General features: G+C 37.0%; 2 protein-coding genes across 3 annotated transcripts; both read right to left on the reverse strand.

Annotated features, from left to right (window-relative positions):
• Positions 1–1,003: 1,003 nt before the first annotated feature.
• On the reverse strand, positions 1,004–2,154 carry LOC130469022 (uncharacterized). Of its 2 annotated transcripts, none has more exons than XM_056838052.1 (5): positions 1,915–2,154; positions 1,718–1,779; positions 1,555–1,624; positions 1,357–1,455; positions 1,004–1,264 (listed from the first exon to the last, which is right to left on the reverse strand). In XM_056838052.1, the coding sequence occupies exons 1-5, from the start codon at positions 1,930–1,932 to the stop codon at positions 1,160–1,162; spliced, it is 354 nt and encodes a 117-aa protein (XP_056694030.1). In that variant the 5' UTR covers positions 1,933–2,154; the 3' UTR covers positions 1,004–1,159. The 2 variants fall into 2 exon arrangements, with proteins under 2 accessions (XP_056694030.1, XP_056694029.1); XM_056838051.1 differs by having other exon boundaries at positions 1,718–1,822.
• A 7,598-nt stretch (positions 2,155–9,752) lies between these two features.
• Positions 9,753–12,730, reverse strand: LOC130469023 (ubiquitin-like-specific protease 1). Its single transcript, XM_056838053.1, has 6 exons — positions 12,424–12,730; positions 12,165–12,344; positions 11,968–12,072; positions 10,352–10,421; positions 10,138–10,236; positions 9,753–10,036 (listed from the first exon to the last, which is right to left on the reverse strand). The coding sequence occupies exons 1-6, from the start codon at positions 12,591–12,593 to the stop codon at positions 9,938–9,940; spliced, it is 723 nt and encodes a 240-aa protein (XP_056694031.1). The 5' UTR covers positions 12,594–12,730; the 3' UTR covers positions 9,753–9,937.
• Between the last annotated feature and the right edge of the window lie 1,707 nt (positions 12,731–14,437).

Consider the following 14,437-nt stretch of genomic DNA (forward strand, 5'->3'; position numbering starts at 1 on the left):
AATGTGTCGGACAGTAATTCAATTAAAAGGTCGACCTAAACTACTCGGAATTGCTTTAAATTTTGACACAATATTTCTGGGTACATGCTTGATCTATGGTAAAAATTTCAGATTTTTCCGATAAGTATAAACCCTAATTTTGCCTTTCCCCAATTCATAAAATTTACAACCCTAATTGAGTTTTAATTAATTATGGATTAATAATTCGGTTAATTAGGGAAGGGGGTATAATTTCATGGGTCAGTGGCTAATTTTAAAAATTATTGAATTAAAATTTTGAATGGTTTTGTTAATTTTAATCACACTTAAACCAATTTATTAATAATCTGAAATTTAATTGTTTATGAACGATGTAAAATTTCGGATTTTGTTAATTAAAGGTTCAAATTTTAAAGTTGATTCGATCGTTCTTAAAAGCTTGAATATTTTTAGCCCTTGATTTATTAATTTTACGAAATTGGATTGTCGTTAAAGTTTATTAAATCGTTAAAAATCGTTGTTTTTCGAAAAATTAAATCGTAACTTCACTAGTGGAAAAACAGTCATTTGCGTCGGTCATTTAAGCCCATTTGCGTCGCACATTGGTGCGACGCAACTGGCCGCGACGCAAATGAAAAAAGTCATTTGCGTCGCACTTTTGTGCGACGCAAATTTGAGTCATTTGCATCGCAGTTTTACTAAACAGCGACGCAAATGACTTTTTTTTTGACATCCTGAAAAGTCATTTGTGTCGCTGTTTTACTAAACTGCGACGCAAATGACTATCCAGGATGTCAAAAAAAAAGTCATTTGTGTCGCTGTTTAGTAAAACTGCGACGCAAATGACTCAAATAATAAGGTCATTGGTGTCGCAGTTTTACTAAACTGCGACGCAAATGACCTTATTTCTTCTTTTTTTTTCATTTTTTTTATTGAGCAACTTCATATTTCATGTATCTGGATCACAGTATTATATATACATGCATAAAAAAAATAGTGGAATATAGTTGAAAATTTCGACAGAATCTCCTTTGTAATATAACACTTCCCAATAATCGGGAATTATAATACATGCACCTGTCAAATATAGTTTTACAACCCCATTAAAAGGCAATCCATCATATCATATCGTTCAACCAACATGTTGATAACGAACCTAACAAACCAATATTACAACAAACTAGCTAGCTAGATTTACATCGGAATTGGTCAAAAAGTAATCAGCCCAAAATTCTTTAACCTCATTAATCTCCTCGAATGAAAAAGGCTCTGTTCTTGAATAATCCTAAAAATACACATGCAAGTATATAAATAATTAGGTCAACAATCAATAGTTATGCCTAGAGCTACTTCAATTTATTAAAGTATATCACATACCGTAGTAAGATCTTGACTATCACGATGCTTTGTAAATATATCGTACATAAAACGCATGACGTAGTAGCCACACTCTAGTGATCCCGGTTGTTGAGGACACTACATGATTAAAAAAACAACACAAGTAAATTTTATATGAAATTATACGTAGTAATTTTGAAAAACTTGATCTTTAGGTAAGTATTAAACTAATTATACCTGTGCCGCAATCCAATTCAATTTAGTTCCTTTAGATTTTCCATTTTGTGCCTTGTAAGTCCGAAAAGCCCTACACGTTTGAGAAAAGGGGACTTATAGCTATATACTTTATTATATTTTTGTATCATGTAAATGCAAAGAATTCATAAAATACTTTACTTACAGGTTCAATTGGTTCTTAATCATCAAATTTCTCTTCTTCTGCATAGAATCAAATATGTAGACCTGAGATTTAGCCAAGAAAATAACTAAAAGAATCCAATGCCTCCTACGTACAAACAATAAAATTATGTCGTTAGAAAAAAAATATTAACAACAATCAACAATATAATATGAAAAATAAATTTAAAATGTTCTCACTTTTCGAAGTATGGACATAAGATGAATGACTTAGAACTGAGTGTTGCCATGGATTGCGACATGTATAATAGAACACGATTTATATCACTATACAACATGGTTTCCGAGATCATCTCCGGGCACATGAATCCCAAAGCATTGGTAGAATGATCAAATTCATCCCACGACTCATATAAAGCCCTACATAGCTCAATAACGTTAAGACAATTGAAAATATAATAATTAGGAGAGAAAATTTAATTTAGGAAACTCACACTATAAGAACTTGCAATATCGATATATTGAGCCATGCTCCCGAGAGAAGTTGATTGATGTCTTCAACGGCGATAATAAGTTCACGGTCGTTGTCAAAATTGAATGCCCTTTTACTAGCTTGCAACTTAACATCCTCCCCTTCTTTTAATTTAGAAACCATAGCTTTTTTGAAAAATAAAATTAATGCAAGTTCGTGAATTAAAATTTAATTTTAATTAGGTTGGTCCGTTTTACGAACCAAAAACACGAACATGAGCATGATGGAAGTATGGCTCGTCGAGCCATACGAGGCCGTTATGCGAGCCTTGCCATGCGACACGGGCAGCAGCACGAGCTGCGTGCCTCGTGCGCGCTAGGCAAGGCAGGGGTGGGCGATGCCTGCGGGGCTGCGACGAAGCAAAGCGCGATGCTTGCGACGTCGAGCGCCCACGATGCACAACACACACGCAACGCAGGGCAGCCATGCTGCGGGTACGCGATTTGCATGCGCAAGGCATGGCGCGCGACGCGTGTGGGCGAGGCATGGCGCGCGAGCGATGGGCGAGCGATGGCATGCTACGCGGTGCGATGGGCTGGGCGCGCGCGGGCAATGCTCGTGTGCTCTTGGGCCTCTCGCACGACGGGCTGGGCGCAAGCCTAGGCCGTTTGATTAATTTTTTTTTTAATCGTTTAATTAGTTGTGCTTCGTGTATTTGCATTAATTTGGGCTAACGGGATTTTTAATTTAATATTTTATTTGCTTGGGCCGGGCCGCGAGTTTTAATTTAATATTTCATAATTAATTATCCAGAATAATTATTGGTTTGAGTGGGAGCCACTAAATGAAAATAAAATGAAATAATTATTTTAATTATTTCGTAGGTCGCATTATTTTAATTAAATTCAATTTTAATTAGAATAAAGTCTAAGGATTAATAATTTGGAAATTGATTAATCTTTTAGGACGCGTTTATGTGAACGTGAATTTTAATTAATTCACGTAAATACTTGCATATTAACATGGGCCATTCGTTTTAACATACGAATGGGTGAATGCGTAGAATATATATTTTATGCAATGCAGGTACTCCAAGTGACTAGTATGGCCAAATTTAGGATAGTTAAATACGGTCTGCGCACCGTTCTATCTTTGAATGTAAAGTTTTAAATATGGTCTGCGTACCATGGAAATTTTGATGTAATTTATTATTTTCAAGTATTTCTAAGTTTAGAACTTTAAGTTAGCATTTGAACGAAGATTCAAGACGATGCCAAGCTAACAAGGAGGTGATGAAGATTGGATGCTTCAAGACAAGAAGTTTTGGGCCATACTAGATCACCAATTATTTATGCAATTTAATATATATATTATGCGTGAATGTATGAATGTATGTATGCTTTGCATGAACAGGTTGTTTCCTATGAATCGATTAGTTTTAAGTTCACTAAAAAATCGAACCAACATAGAAACAACTAGGTCCAAGTAATATTGAGTTTTAAAAATTGCCTTCCAAATCAACACTTACAAAAATCTAGGGATCTAAGATAGTAGGTTTACGCTAAAGCGAGGTGCTATTTTAGTTGACTTAGATGGTAAGGCGTCCTAAAGGAGCACGTTGATTGTGGTTATAACTCAAACAACAATGGCATTAACTTGTGGCAATGGGATAAATTATGGCATTAATTTATTAACCAAGAGTAATTTGGAGATTACTAGCAATAGGTTTTGCTTACCTAAAATCTTAAAATACTTAAGACATGCTAAAGTTGCTTAAGGATTTAGGACTTTTGGGGTCTTGGAATCGTTTCATTCATTTCGGACCATGTTTTTGCTTTTTGCATGAATGAAATGTTTTAATAGCTTTAATGATTGCATGTTTTGCTTTTATTTCAAATTTATTGAATTGTATGAATGGTTATTTATTGCAAATTCTTTTCGATTGTAGTAATCAAAATGGTCGCAAACATAACAACAATCATATCATCTGAAATTCTGGATGTCGAGTTAGACTTGACTAATTTTCTTGAATGGAAAGGGAAACTTGTTGAAGTTTTGAAAGTTAATGGCATACATTATGTCATTGAACAACCTTTCCCTAGCTATGATGCGCGAGGCATGACTCCTGAAAGGTACAGAAGTTGGGCACTTCACAAGTACCTTGTCACAGAATTCATCCTTAAGTCTATCCCTGAGAGTTGGAGAGGGAGGTTCATTACTTTTGAACCTCAAGCTCTCCTAAGTAGCCTCGAGAATAAGTGTGCGGGTTTTCGACCCTTGTGCAAAACTGGTGGCAATGGGGTTGACGAATTGGCTAATTCGATGAGCAATCTCAAGCTCATAACCCCACGCAAGTCGTGCCTAAAAGTCAAACTTCTAGAGGCACAAAGGCGCATCTACTATGTCAAGATGGACAAAAACACATCAATTCTGTCTCATGTGGATATGATGTGTGGATTATTTTTCACAATTGAGAGACTTGGTGGTTCCATCAAAGAGTCGGTAGCTATTGCACTAGTGCTGAATTCTCTTCATAAGGATTATGAGGGTTTTAAGATGCACTATCTCTTTCATCAGAAAGAGAGCACATTCTCTGAACTTGTGGAATTACTCATGAAATGCGAGAAAATCCTTAAGTTCAATCAAGACCCTTTGAATGTGAGGTGCACTAAATTCAAGAAAATAGGCAAGGGGAAGAAAAGCAAGGCTGCATCTTCGTCCACTCCCGGAGGGCATCTGGCGCCTTCTAAGAGCAACATGAAGAGGAATGTTTCTCCTTCCACATCGCAATGCTTCAATTGTAATGAAATTGGTCATTACAAGCGAGATTGCCCCAAACTAAAGGAAGAGAAGAAGGACGGAAACGTTGCTTCTCCTTCAGGTATGTATGTTATACATTGTAATCTAGCTAATTCTACTTCTTGGGTATTAGATACTGGTTGTGGCTCACACTTATGTTCCAATCCACAGGGACTAAGGAGAAGTAGAAACCTTGATAAAGGCGAGATGGATCTACGCGTGGGAAATGGAGCACGGATTGCTGCATTAGCCGTAGGATCTTATTTTATTTCTTTGCCTAGTGGGTTTGTTTTGAACTAGAAAACTGTTACTATGTTCCTAGTATCACCAGAAATATCATTTCCGTTTCAAGTTTGGATTCTAAAGGTTTTAGTTTTCAATTTTAGTTGTTCTTTTGCTTTGAATGGAATGTTTTATGGTTCAGCACAACAAGAAAACGGTCTTTACGTGCTAGATACGAGCAAACACATTTATAACATAAATACCAAAAAGGTTAAAACTGGTGATTCGAATCTCACATTTCTGTAGCATTGTCGATTAGGCCATATAAACATAAAGCGCATGGAATTACTTCAACGGAAAGGAATTCTAGAATCATTCGACTTAGAGAAGATTGATCAATGCGAATCTTGTTTACTTGGCAAAATGACAAAGCAACCTTTCTCAAAGGTGGGAGAAAGAGCAAGCGAACTACTACGGCTAATACATACGGACGTATGTGGGCCTATGAGTACGAAAGCTAGAGGTGAGTTCAGCTATTTCATAACGTTTACGGACGACTTCAGTAGATATGGCTATATTTACTTAATGAAGCACAAGTCTGAATCGTTTGACAAATTCAGAGAATTTCAAAATGAAGTAGAGAATCAACATGGAAAGAAAATCAAAGCTCTAAGATCGGATCGAGGAGGTGAATATCTTAGCCACGAGTTTGATGACCATCTAAAAGAACGCGGGGACACCTCAATGGAATGGAGTGTCGGAACGGAGAAACAGGACCTTACTCGATATGGTCAGGTCAATGATGGGTCAGGCCGAACTTCCTTTACAGTTCTGGGGACATGCGTTGCAAACTGTAGCACTCACACTGAATCGTGCTCCGTCAAAAGCTGTTGAAAAGACTCCATACGAATTATGGACTGGGAAACTTCCAAAGTTGTCTTTTCTGAAGATTTGGGGTTGCGAAGCATATGTTAAGCGATTAATTTCGGACAAGCTACAACCTAAATCTGACAAATGTTTCTTCGTTGGGTATCCAAAGGAAACTATGGGGTATTACTTCTACAACAAGTCAGACAACAAGGTATTCGTTGCTCGTGACGGTGTCTTTTTGGAAAGAAATCATATTTCCAAATTGACAAGTGGGAGAATAATAGACCTCGAAGAGATTCGAGACGAACAACGGACTCAGAACTCTTTAGAAGCAGTTCAAGTTGATGAACCTCCAAGGTCTTTAGAAGAGCCAGTGGGAGTAGTTCCTCAAAACGTTGTTGCCCCTCGTAGGTCAAATAGTACTATTTTTCAGCCGGACAGATGGACAGGCGTCCTCTTGACTGAAAACTTAGACGTTCTCATATTGGATAGTGATGAACCTTTGACTTACAAGCAAGCTATGACGAGCCCAAGCTCCATTAAATGGTTAGAGGCCATGCAATCTGAAATAGACTCCATGTCTGAAAATCAAGTCTGGGATTTGGTTGATTTGCCGGATGGGTTCACACCTATCGGATGCAAATGGGTCTTCAAGTTGAAGAAAGACAAAGATGTAATTGTATACATATACAAGGCTAGATTGGTAGCAAAAGGTTACAGGAAAGTTCACGGCGTTGACTACGATGAAACCTTTTCTCCAGTCGCGATACTTAAGTCTATTCGGATAATCCTTGCGATTGCCGCTTTTCATGACTATGAAATATGGCAAATGGATGTCAAAACTGCCTTCTTGAACAGTATTCTTGAAGAGACTTTGTTCATGACACAGCCGGAGGGTTTTGTCAATCAAAAGAACCAAGGAAAGGTATGCAATCTTAAGAAGTCCATCTACGGACTAAAGCAGGCATCAAGGAGTTGGAATAAACGATTTGATGAAGCAGTCAATAAGTTTGGCTTCATCAAGAATCATGACGAATCTTGTGTATACAAGAAGGTCAGTGGGAGTAAAATTGCATTCCTAGTCTTGTATGTTGACGACATACTGCTTATTGGAAACGACATTCCTATGTTGGAGTCTGTAAAGGCTTGGCTCGGGAAGTGTTTCTTAATGAAGGACTTAGGAGAGGCACGGTACATATTGGGCATCAAGATCTATAGGGATAGATCTAAAAGGATGATTGGACTAAGCCAAAGCACTTACATTGACAAAGTGCTAGCTAGGTTCAATATGATGGAAGCCAAGAGAGGCTATCTACCCATGTCACATGGCGTATATCTAAGCAAGAATCAGTGTCCCAAAACATCTGATGAGCGTAGAAAGATGAGTGGAATTCCATACGCTTCGGCTATTGGATCCATCATGTATGCTATGATTTGTAAAAGGCCGGATGTTTCGTTCGCACTCAGTGCAACGAGCAGGTACCAGTCAGAACCAGGTGAGGCGCATTGGACTGCTGCCAAGAACATCCTAAAGTACCTGAAAAGGACTAAGGATCAGTTTCTAGTTTATGGTGGTACAAATGAGTTGATTGTTAAGGGCTATACGGACGCAAGCTTTCAAACCGACAGAGATGATTTCAGATCACAGTCTGGGTTTGTGTTCTGCCTCAACGGCGGAGCAGTAAGCTGGAAAAGTGCTAAGCAAAGCACTATTGCGGATTCTACAACTGAAGCCGAGTACATTGCTGCCTCAGAAGCAGCAAAGGAAGCTGTTTGGATTCGGAAGTTCATCGAAGAACTTGGTGTTGTCCCCTCCATTAAAGGACCAGTGGCTTTGTATTGTGACAATAGCGGAGCCATTGCCCAGGCAAAGGAGCCTAGGAGCCACCAGAAGTCCAAGCACGTTCTGCGGCGATTTCATATACTTCGAGAGATCGTTGAAAGAAAGGAAATCGAGATTTGCAAGGTTGGAACTGACGACAACGTCGCGGATCCATTGACTAAACCGTTGCCACAAGTGAAATACAACGCACATGTAGCAACCATGGAAATCAAGCATGTTGGAGAATGGCTTTGATTTTCTAAGTATTGTTTTAGAACATCTGTTAGATCTATGTTTAAAACAATTGGTTTAACCATTTCATATTTATGAAATTTATTATTTCATATTCATTTAATTGTGGTTTAGAATTAAATGATAAGTCCATATGATTCAAACCATTGAAATGGGATGTCAAGATGGATTCTTTGGCAAAGAAACACCCATAAGTGAACTTGAATATTGAAGTCACAAAGGATCCCTAATCCAGGTCATTGAAAGGTGGACGACCAATGACTAATGAAGATTAGATTGCAAGTAGATTACTTAGTTCTGTTTCTTGAACTAGAGTGACTGGATGTCAGAATCTTTTGCATAGATACTTATTGGATCTTGTATCGGATTGACCATGAGAACGCTTTAAGAGATTAAAGTCATGTCATAGGTAGTTCCCATTAATGGTGATTAGAAACCGTTCCTCAAAACATGAGCGATTATGTCTGCTCGTTTGAGAATTAGTTCGCTTTGATACTAGCTAAACGTCGCACCGTAAAAGGAGGCTATAAAAGCAGTTATTGGGCATACTATGAATCAAAGTGAGTGTTCATAGATTGCAAGAATGGATTGTCCTCCTATCTTTGATAGGATATGGTGTTGTTGTGTAACAAGGCCTCTCGGAGAGTTAGATACTGTAAAATGCATGGCCGTGCTCAGAATGGTTAGGCTTAACCTTCTGCAAAAGTTTGACAGTTGAACTCTGTAATCCGAGAAACACTTCTGGACCTAATAAGGATGGCTTGGATCTTACCTTATGTTCAGTAAGTAACACTAAGCGACAAAGGAATGTGGATGCACACTTGTCTGAATGACAAGTAGGAGATTGAAGGAAATATGTCCTTCACCCAAGGTGCATTAAGTCTAATACCAAGGTTCAGATTAATTGCGAACAATTAATTCAGTGAGATCAAGTGATCGGAACAGCTAGCTAGAGCAATGCTTCCGATCAGTGAGTTCTAATGGATATTGAACTCACAACTTACTCTTGACTGAACCTACAAGGTCACACCAATGACACGTAACAGATCACCGGATTAAATGAATCGGAAATTCATTAGTAGCTTTTCGCACTAGTGGAAAAAGGGTCATTTGCATCGCACTTTTAAGCATATTTGCGTCGCACATCGTGCGTGGCAAAAGCTCTCGACGCAAATGACTAAAAGTCATTTGCGTCGCACATTTGTGCGACGCAAATAACCTTATTTGCGTCGCACAATTAGCAAAAGTGCGTTGCAAATAACTTTTCAACATGGTGCCTGAAAAGTCATTTGCAACGCACATTAGCTAAATGTGCGACGCAAATAAGGTTCATTTGCGTCGCACATTTAGCTAATGTGCGTTGCAAATGACTTTTCAGGCACCATGTTGAAAAGTTATTTGCAACGCACTTTTGCTAATTGTGCGACGCAAATGACTTTTAGGCGCAAAAAAAAAAGTCATTTGCCACGCACAATAGCTTAATGTGCGACGCAAATGACAATTTTAGCGCCAAAAAATTAAGTCATTTGCCTCGCACATTGAGCTAACGTGCGTTGCAAATGACTTATTTTTATTAAAAAAAATATTCGTTTTTTAATATTAGTTGGAAATTCCGACATGATCGTCTTTGAAATTAGACGGTTCATTCCCAATACCGGGAATACATTTATAATTAATACCTGTCACAAAAGTTTACAACGTAATTAACGTTCCCAATAAAAGGCAATTAAATTCGTCATAGATCGATCAACCAACATGTTACAACAAACATAAAATTATTACAACAAAGGTACGTAGCTAGCTAGAGATCAAGTTCATATTACAAATTAAGCTAAAAATTCGACATTGTTCATGAAGTAATCTTCCCAAAAATCTTTCACCTCATTAATCTCCTCCGCTGAATAAGGCAATGTTCTTGAAAAATCCTAAAAAAGTGTAAATAATTCAATTTATCAACGATTGATCAATATAATAGTTTTGTGTACTTCAATTTATTATATAAAGTACGTAGTTTATGAGAACATACCTTAGTAAGATCTTGACTATTAGCATGATTCATTATTATGTCGTACATAAAACGCATGACGTAGTAGCCACAATCTAGTGATCCCGGTTGTTGAGCACACTAAATGCATTAAAATAAATAACACAAGTAAAATTTCTATCACATTGTATGTTATAATTTTGAAAAACTTATTTCTTAGGTAAATAATAAACTAATTATATATATATATATATACCTGTGCTGGAATCCATGTTAATTTAGTTCCCTTAGATTGTCCACCTAGTCTCTTGTAACTCCGAAAAGCACTACACATTCGATAAAATATGCAATTATATATACTTTGTTTACACATGTAAATGCAAAGAATATTTTACATGTAAGTGCAATTATATACTTTGTTTACACATGTAAATGCAATTATATACGTAGTAGTCACATTTAAGGCTAATTGGGTCGTACGTTCTAGGTCATTTTTAGGCAAAAATGATGTTTTCGAACCCAACTTTGAACCAAAGAGCCTAAGGAATGTTTTCAAACTTATTACACGTCTCATATGCATAGTTATAACTTTCTAAGGCCCTTTACAATCTATTATTTCACATTTAAGGCTATTTGGGTCGTCCTAGGTCATTTTTAGGCAAAAATGATGTTTTCGAACCCAACTTTGAACCAAAGAACCTAAGGAATGTTTTCAAACTTATTACACGTCTCATATGCATAGTTATAACTTTGTAAGGCCCTTTACAATCTATTATTTCACATTTAAGGCTATTTGGGTCGTCCTAGGTCATTTTTAGGCAAAAATGATGTTTTCGAACCCAACTTTGAACCAAAGAACCTAAGGAATGTTTTCAAACTTATTACACGTCTCATATGCATAGTTATAACTTTCTAAGGCCCTTTACAATCTATTATTTCACATTTAAGGCTATTTGGTTCGTCCTAGGTCATTTTTAGGCAAAAATGATGTTTTCGAACCCAACTTTGAACCAAAGAACCTAAGGAATGTTTTCAAACTTATTACACGTCTCATATGCATAGTTATAACTTTCTAAGGCCCTTTACAATCTATTATTTCACATTTAAGGCTATTTGGGTCGTCCTAGGTCATTTTTAGGCAAAAATGATGTTTTCGAACCCAACTTTGAACCAAAGAACCTAAGGAATGTTTTCAAACTTATTACACGTCTCATATGCATAGTTATAACTTTCTAAGGCCCTTTACAATCTATTATTTCACATTTAAGGCTATTTGGGTCGTCCTAGGTCATTTTTAGGCAAAAATGATGTTTTCGAACCCAACTTTGAACCAAAGAACCTAAGGAATGTTTTCAAACTTATTACACGTCTCATATGCATAGTTATAACTTTCTAAGGCCCTTTACAATCTATTATTTCACATTTAAGGCTATTTGGGTCGTCCTAGGTCATTTTTAGGCAAAAATGATGTTTTCGAACCCAACTTTGAACCAAAGAACCTAAGGAATGTTTTCAAACTTATTACACGTCTCATATGCATAGTTATAACTTTCTAAGGCCCTTTACAATCTATTATTTCACATTTAAGGCTATTTGGGTCGTCCTAGGTCATTTTTAGGCAAAAATGATGTTTTCGAACCCAACTTTGAACCAAAGAACCTAAGGAATGTTTTCAAACTTATTACACGTCTCATATGCATAGTTATAACTTTCTAAGTCCCTTTACAATCTATTATTTCACATTTAAGGCTAATTGGGTCGTCCTAGGTCATTTTTAGGCAAAAATGATGTTTTCGAACCCAACTTTGAACTAAAGAACCTAAGGCAAAAATTTTGGCAAAAATGGCATTTTCATATGCATACTTTACTTACTTGTTTAGTGGCTCCTTAATCATCAAATTTCTCTTCTTCTGTTGAGAATCAAATATGTAGACCTCACGTTTAGACAAGCAAAGAACTAAAAGCATCCAGTGACTCCTACATACAAACAATAAACGTATGTAGTTAGAAAAAAAAAAGTTAAATTTATAACAATCAATTAAAAACGAAGTTCAAAGTAATTTTCATACTTTTCGTAGTATGGACATAAGATGAATGTCTTAGAACTAAGTGCACTCATGGACCTCGTGATGTACAATAGAATTCGATCTGCATCGGACTTTAACATGGTGGCCGAGATCATCTCCGGGCACATGAATCCAATACTATTGGGGTGACAATCATCGTGAAAACACAACTCACTCAAAGCCCTATAATATAGAGTGTAAGAACGTTAAGACAATCATAAAAATCAAATTTAGGGGCAAAATATGAATTTAGGTAACTCACGTAGCAAAAACTTGTATTATTGATATATTGAGCCATGCTCCCGAGAGAAGTTGATCGGTGTCTTCAACGGTGACACTAATTTCAAAGTCCTTTTCCATATTGAATGTCCTTTTAGTGCAATGTACCTTAACGTGCTCCCCTTCTTTTAATCCCAACATCATAGTTTTCATCACATTGCACTTACCACTCAAATTTTGCACTTTATAATTTTCAAGGAAATAGGTTTTTGATTTAGTGTTGGACGCTTTTGTTCCACTTCCCCCAACCACTATCTCTTTCCCTTTGTTCCCTTTCCCTTTAGGCTCTTTACTTGTAGGCTTGTTTACCTGAGGTATGATTTTCAAATAACGATATACATATTAGTGAGCATACATGGTATAATAGTTCTACTTCAAATTATCATGCATATGTTAGTTACCTCCTCATTCGTAAGCGACACCAAATGTTTTGGCCACTGAGTGAAGGTACCATGAGCTTGAGCAAGTTTCTTAATATATTGAGAAGGCACGGGGACGGGAGCTTCTTTGTACGCGGGCTCAAAATCATCAACGCTCACTTTCACGTTATCGGACGTGACGTCGTTGTGGTGATCAAGGAGCAACTCTGGACATATGGTACCATAGGCAACAAAGACTTTCTCCGAGCCTATGTTCAGGTATAGATGGCACGGGACAGGTTCCTTATTATTTATTTTGAACAATAACGCAAATACAATGTAACATGTTAGAAAAGTTCAATAGAATTAACTAGAAACAAAGTACTTGAAAAACACAAATTATCATACCGTAATGTCGGCAAATGGATCTAAACCCCCGGAACGACAACTACTATGAACATTTGCGTCTATCCTCATATGGCTTGGTATTTGGACACCAAGTTCTTTAGCAAATGTGATAAATTTCTCCATGACCATGGCATCCATCTTGGAGTTCATCTCTTGTATTGTCTCATCTTTGACCCTTTTGGTCACTCTTGATTCCATTTCCTCCATCTCCGCATCTCCATACCGTCGAAAGCTACGCCGCTCTCCGGTCCCCCACACAGCTTTGATGCCTACTCCACCACCAAATGTTAGTGGTCTCCCTTCTTTAGTCTTACCAAGTGCACGAGATAAGACATCATCTCGTGCACTTTTGGGAACAAATTCCCCTTCATCTTGTTTCCTTTTCCATTCATCCTACATGAAATCAAATGGTTTTGAGAAAAGTTCAACACTTGGTTTCATATTTAAGAACATATATGAAATTAGAGGAATCACAACATTACGCAAAATTGTTAAATGAACTTACAATATTTTCTTTGACCTTTTGTGTGCCCTCATCCGGCAAGTAAGGATTTCCTTTCTCATCTGGTTTCGATCTTGCAAGAAGCCATAAACATGTCCTACTCGGCAAACTTGAAGAAATTGTAGACGCAGAGGAACCTTCGGATGACGAAGAAACTGAGGGAATGTACCCTTTTCTCTGCCATTCACTTGTCATTTCAGCATATGATTTCTGTCCCATATGATGAGGATATATGTTGAAAGATTGACTTTGTCTTGCTTTCTCACTTATTTCCTAATTTTAGGGGGGTAAAAGAAATTATTACAACAAAATAAAACTTAGATTATAACAAGACTTTAAATAAGAATAATTTTTATACCTCAGCTTCTTCGGAGGTACGTATCTTCACAAATTCCTTCCATATATCCTTAGTTATATAACTATACAAATCATATGGCATCTTTTCATCTTTTGGCCTTTTCCTTGTACCCCGAATCCAACCAGTCGTCAATCTTGATTTGAATTCCCTCCAACGCTTATCACAACTCTTTAAGACAACTTCTTTCTTAGTTTCATCTGTGATATGAAATTCTCTCTAAATGAAAGAAAAAGAAAAGGAACAAGAAAGTCTTTTAGCACATGAAAAAGACACGTAGATATGTACAACTGAATTTCCAAAATAAAACCGGTTACCTTGACGTCTTCCCACAAAGTGTCTTTTATTCCTTGTGAAACATCTTCCCAGGTTC

Source organism: Spinacia oleracea, chromosome 3, assembly GCF_020520425.1.
Source record: "Spinacia oleracea cultivar Varoflay chromosome 3, BTI_SOV_V1, whole genome shotgun sequence".
NCBI lineage: Eukaryota > Viridiplantae > Streptophyta > Magnoliopsida > Caryophyllales > Amaranthaceae > Spinacia > Spinacia oleracea.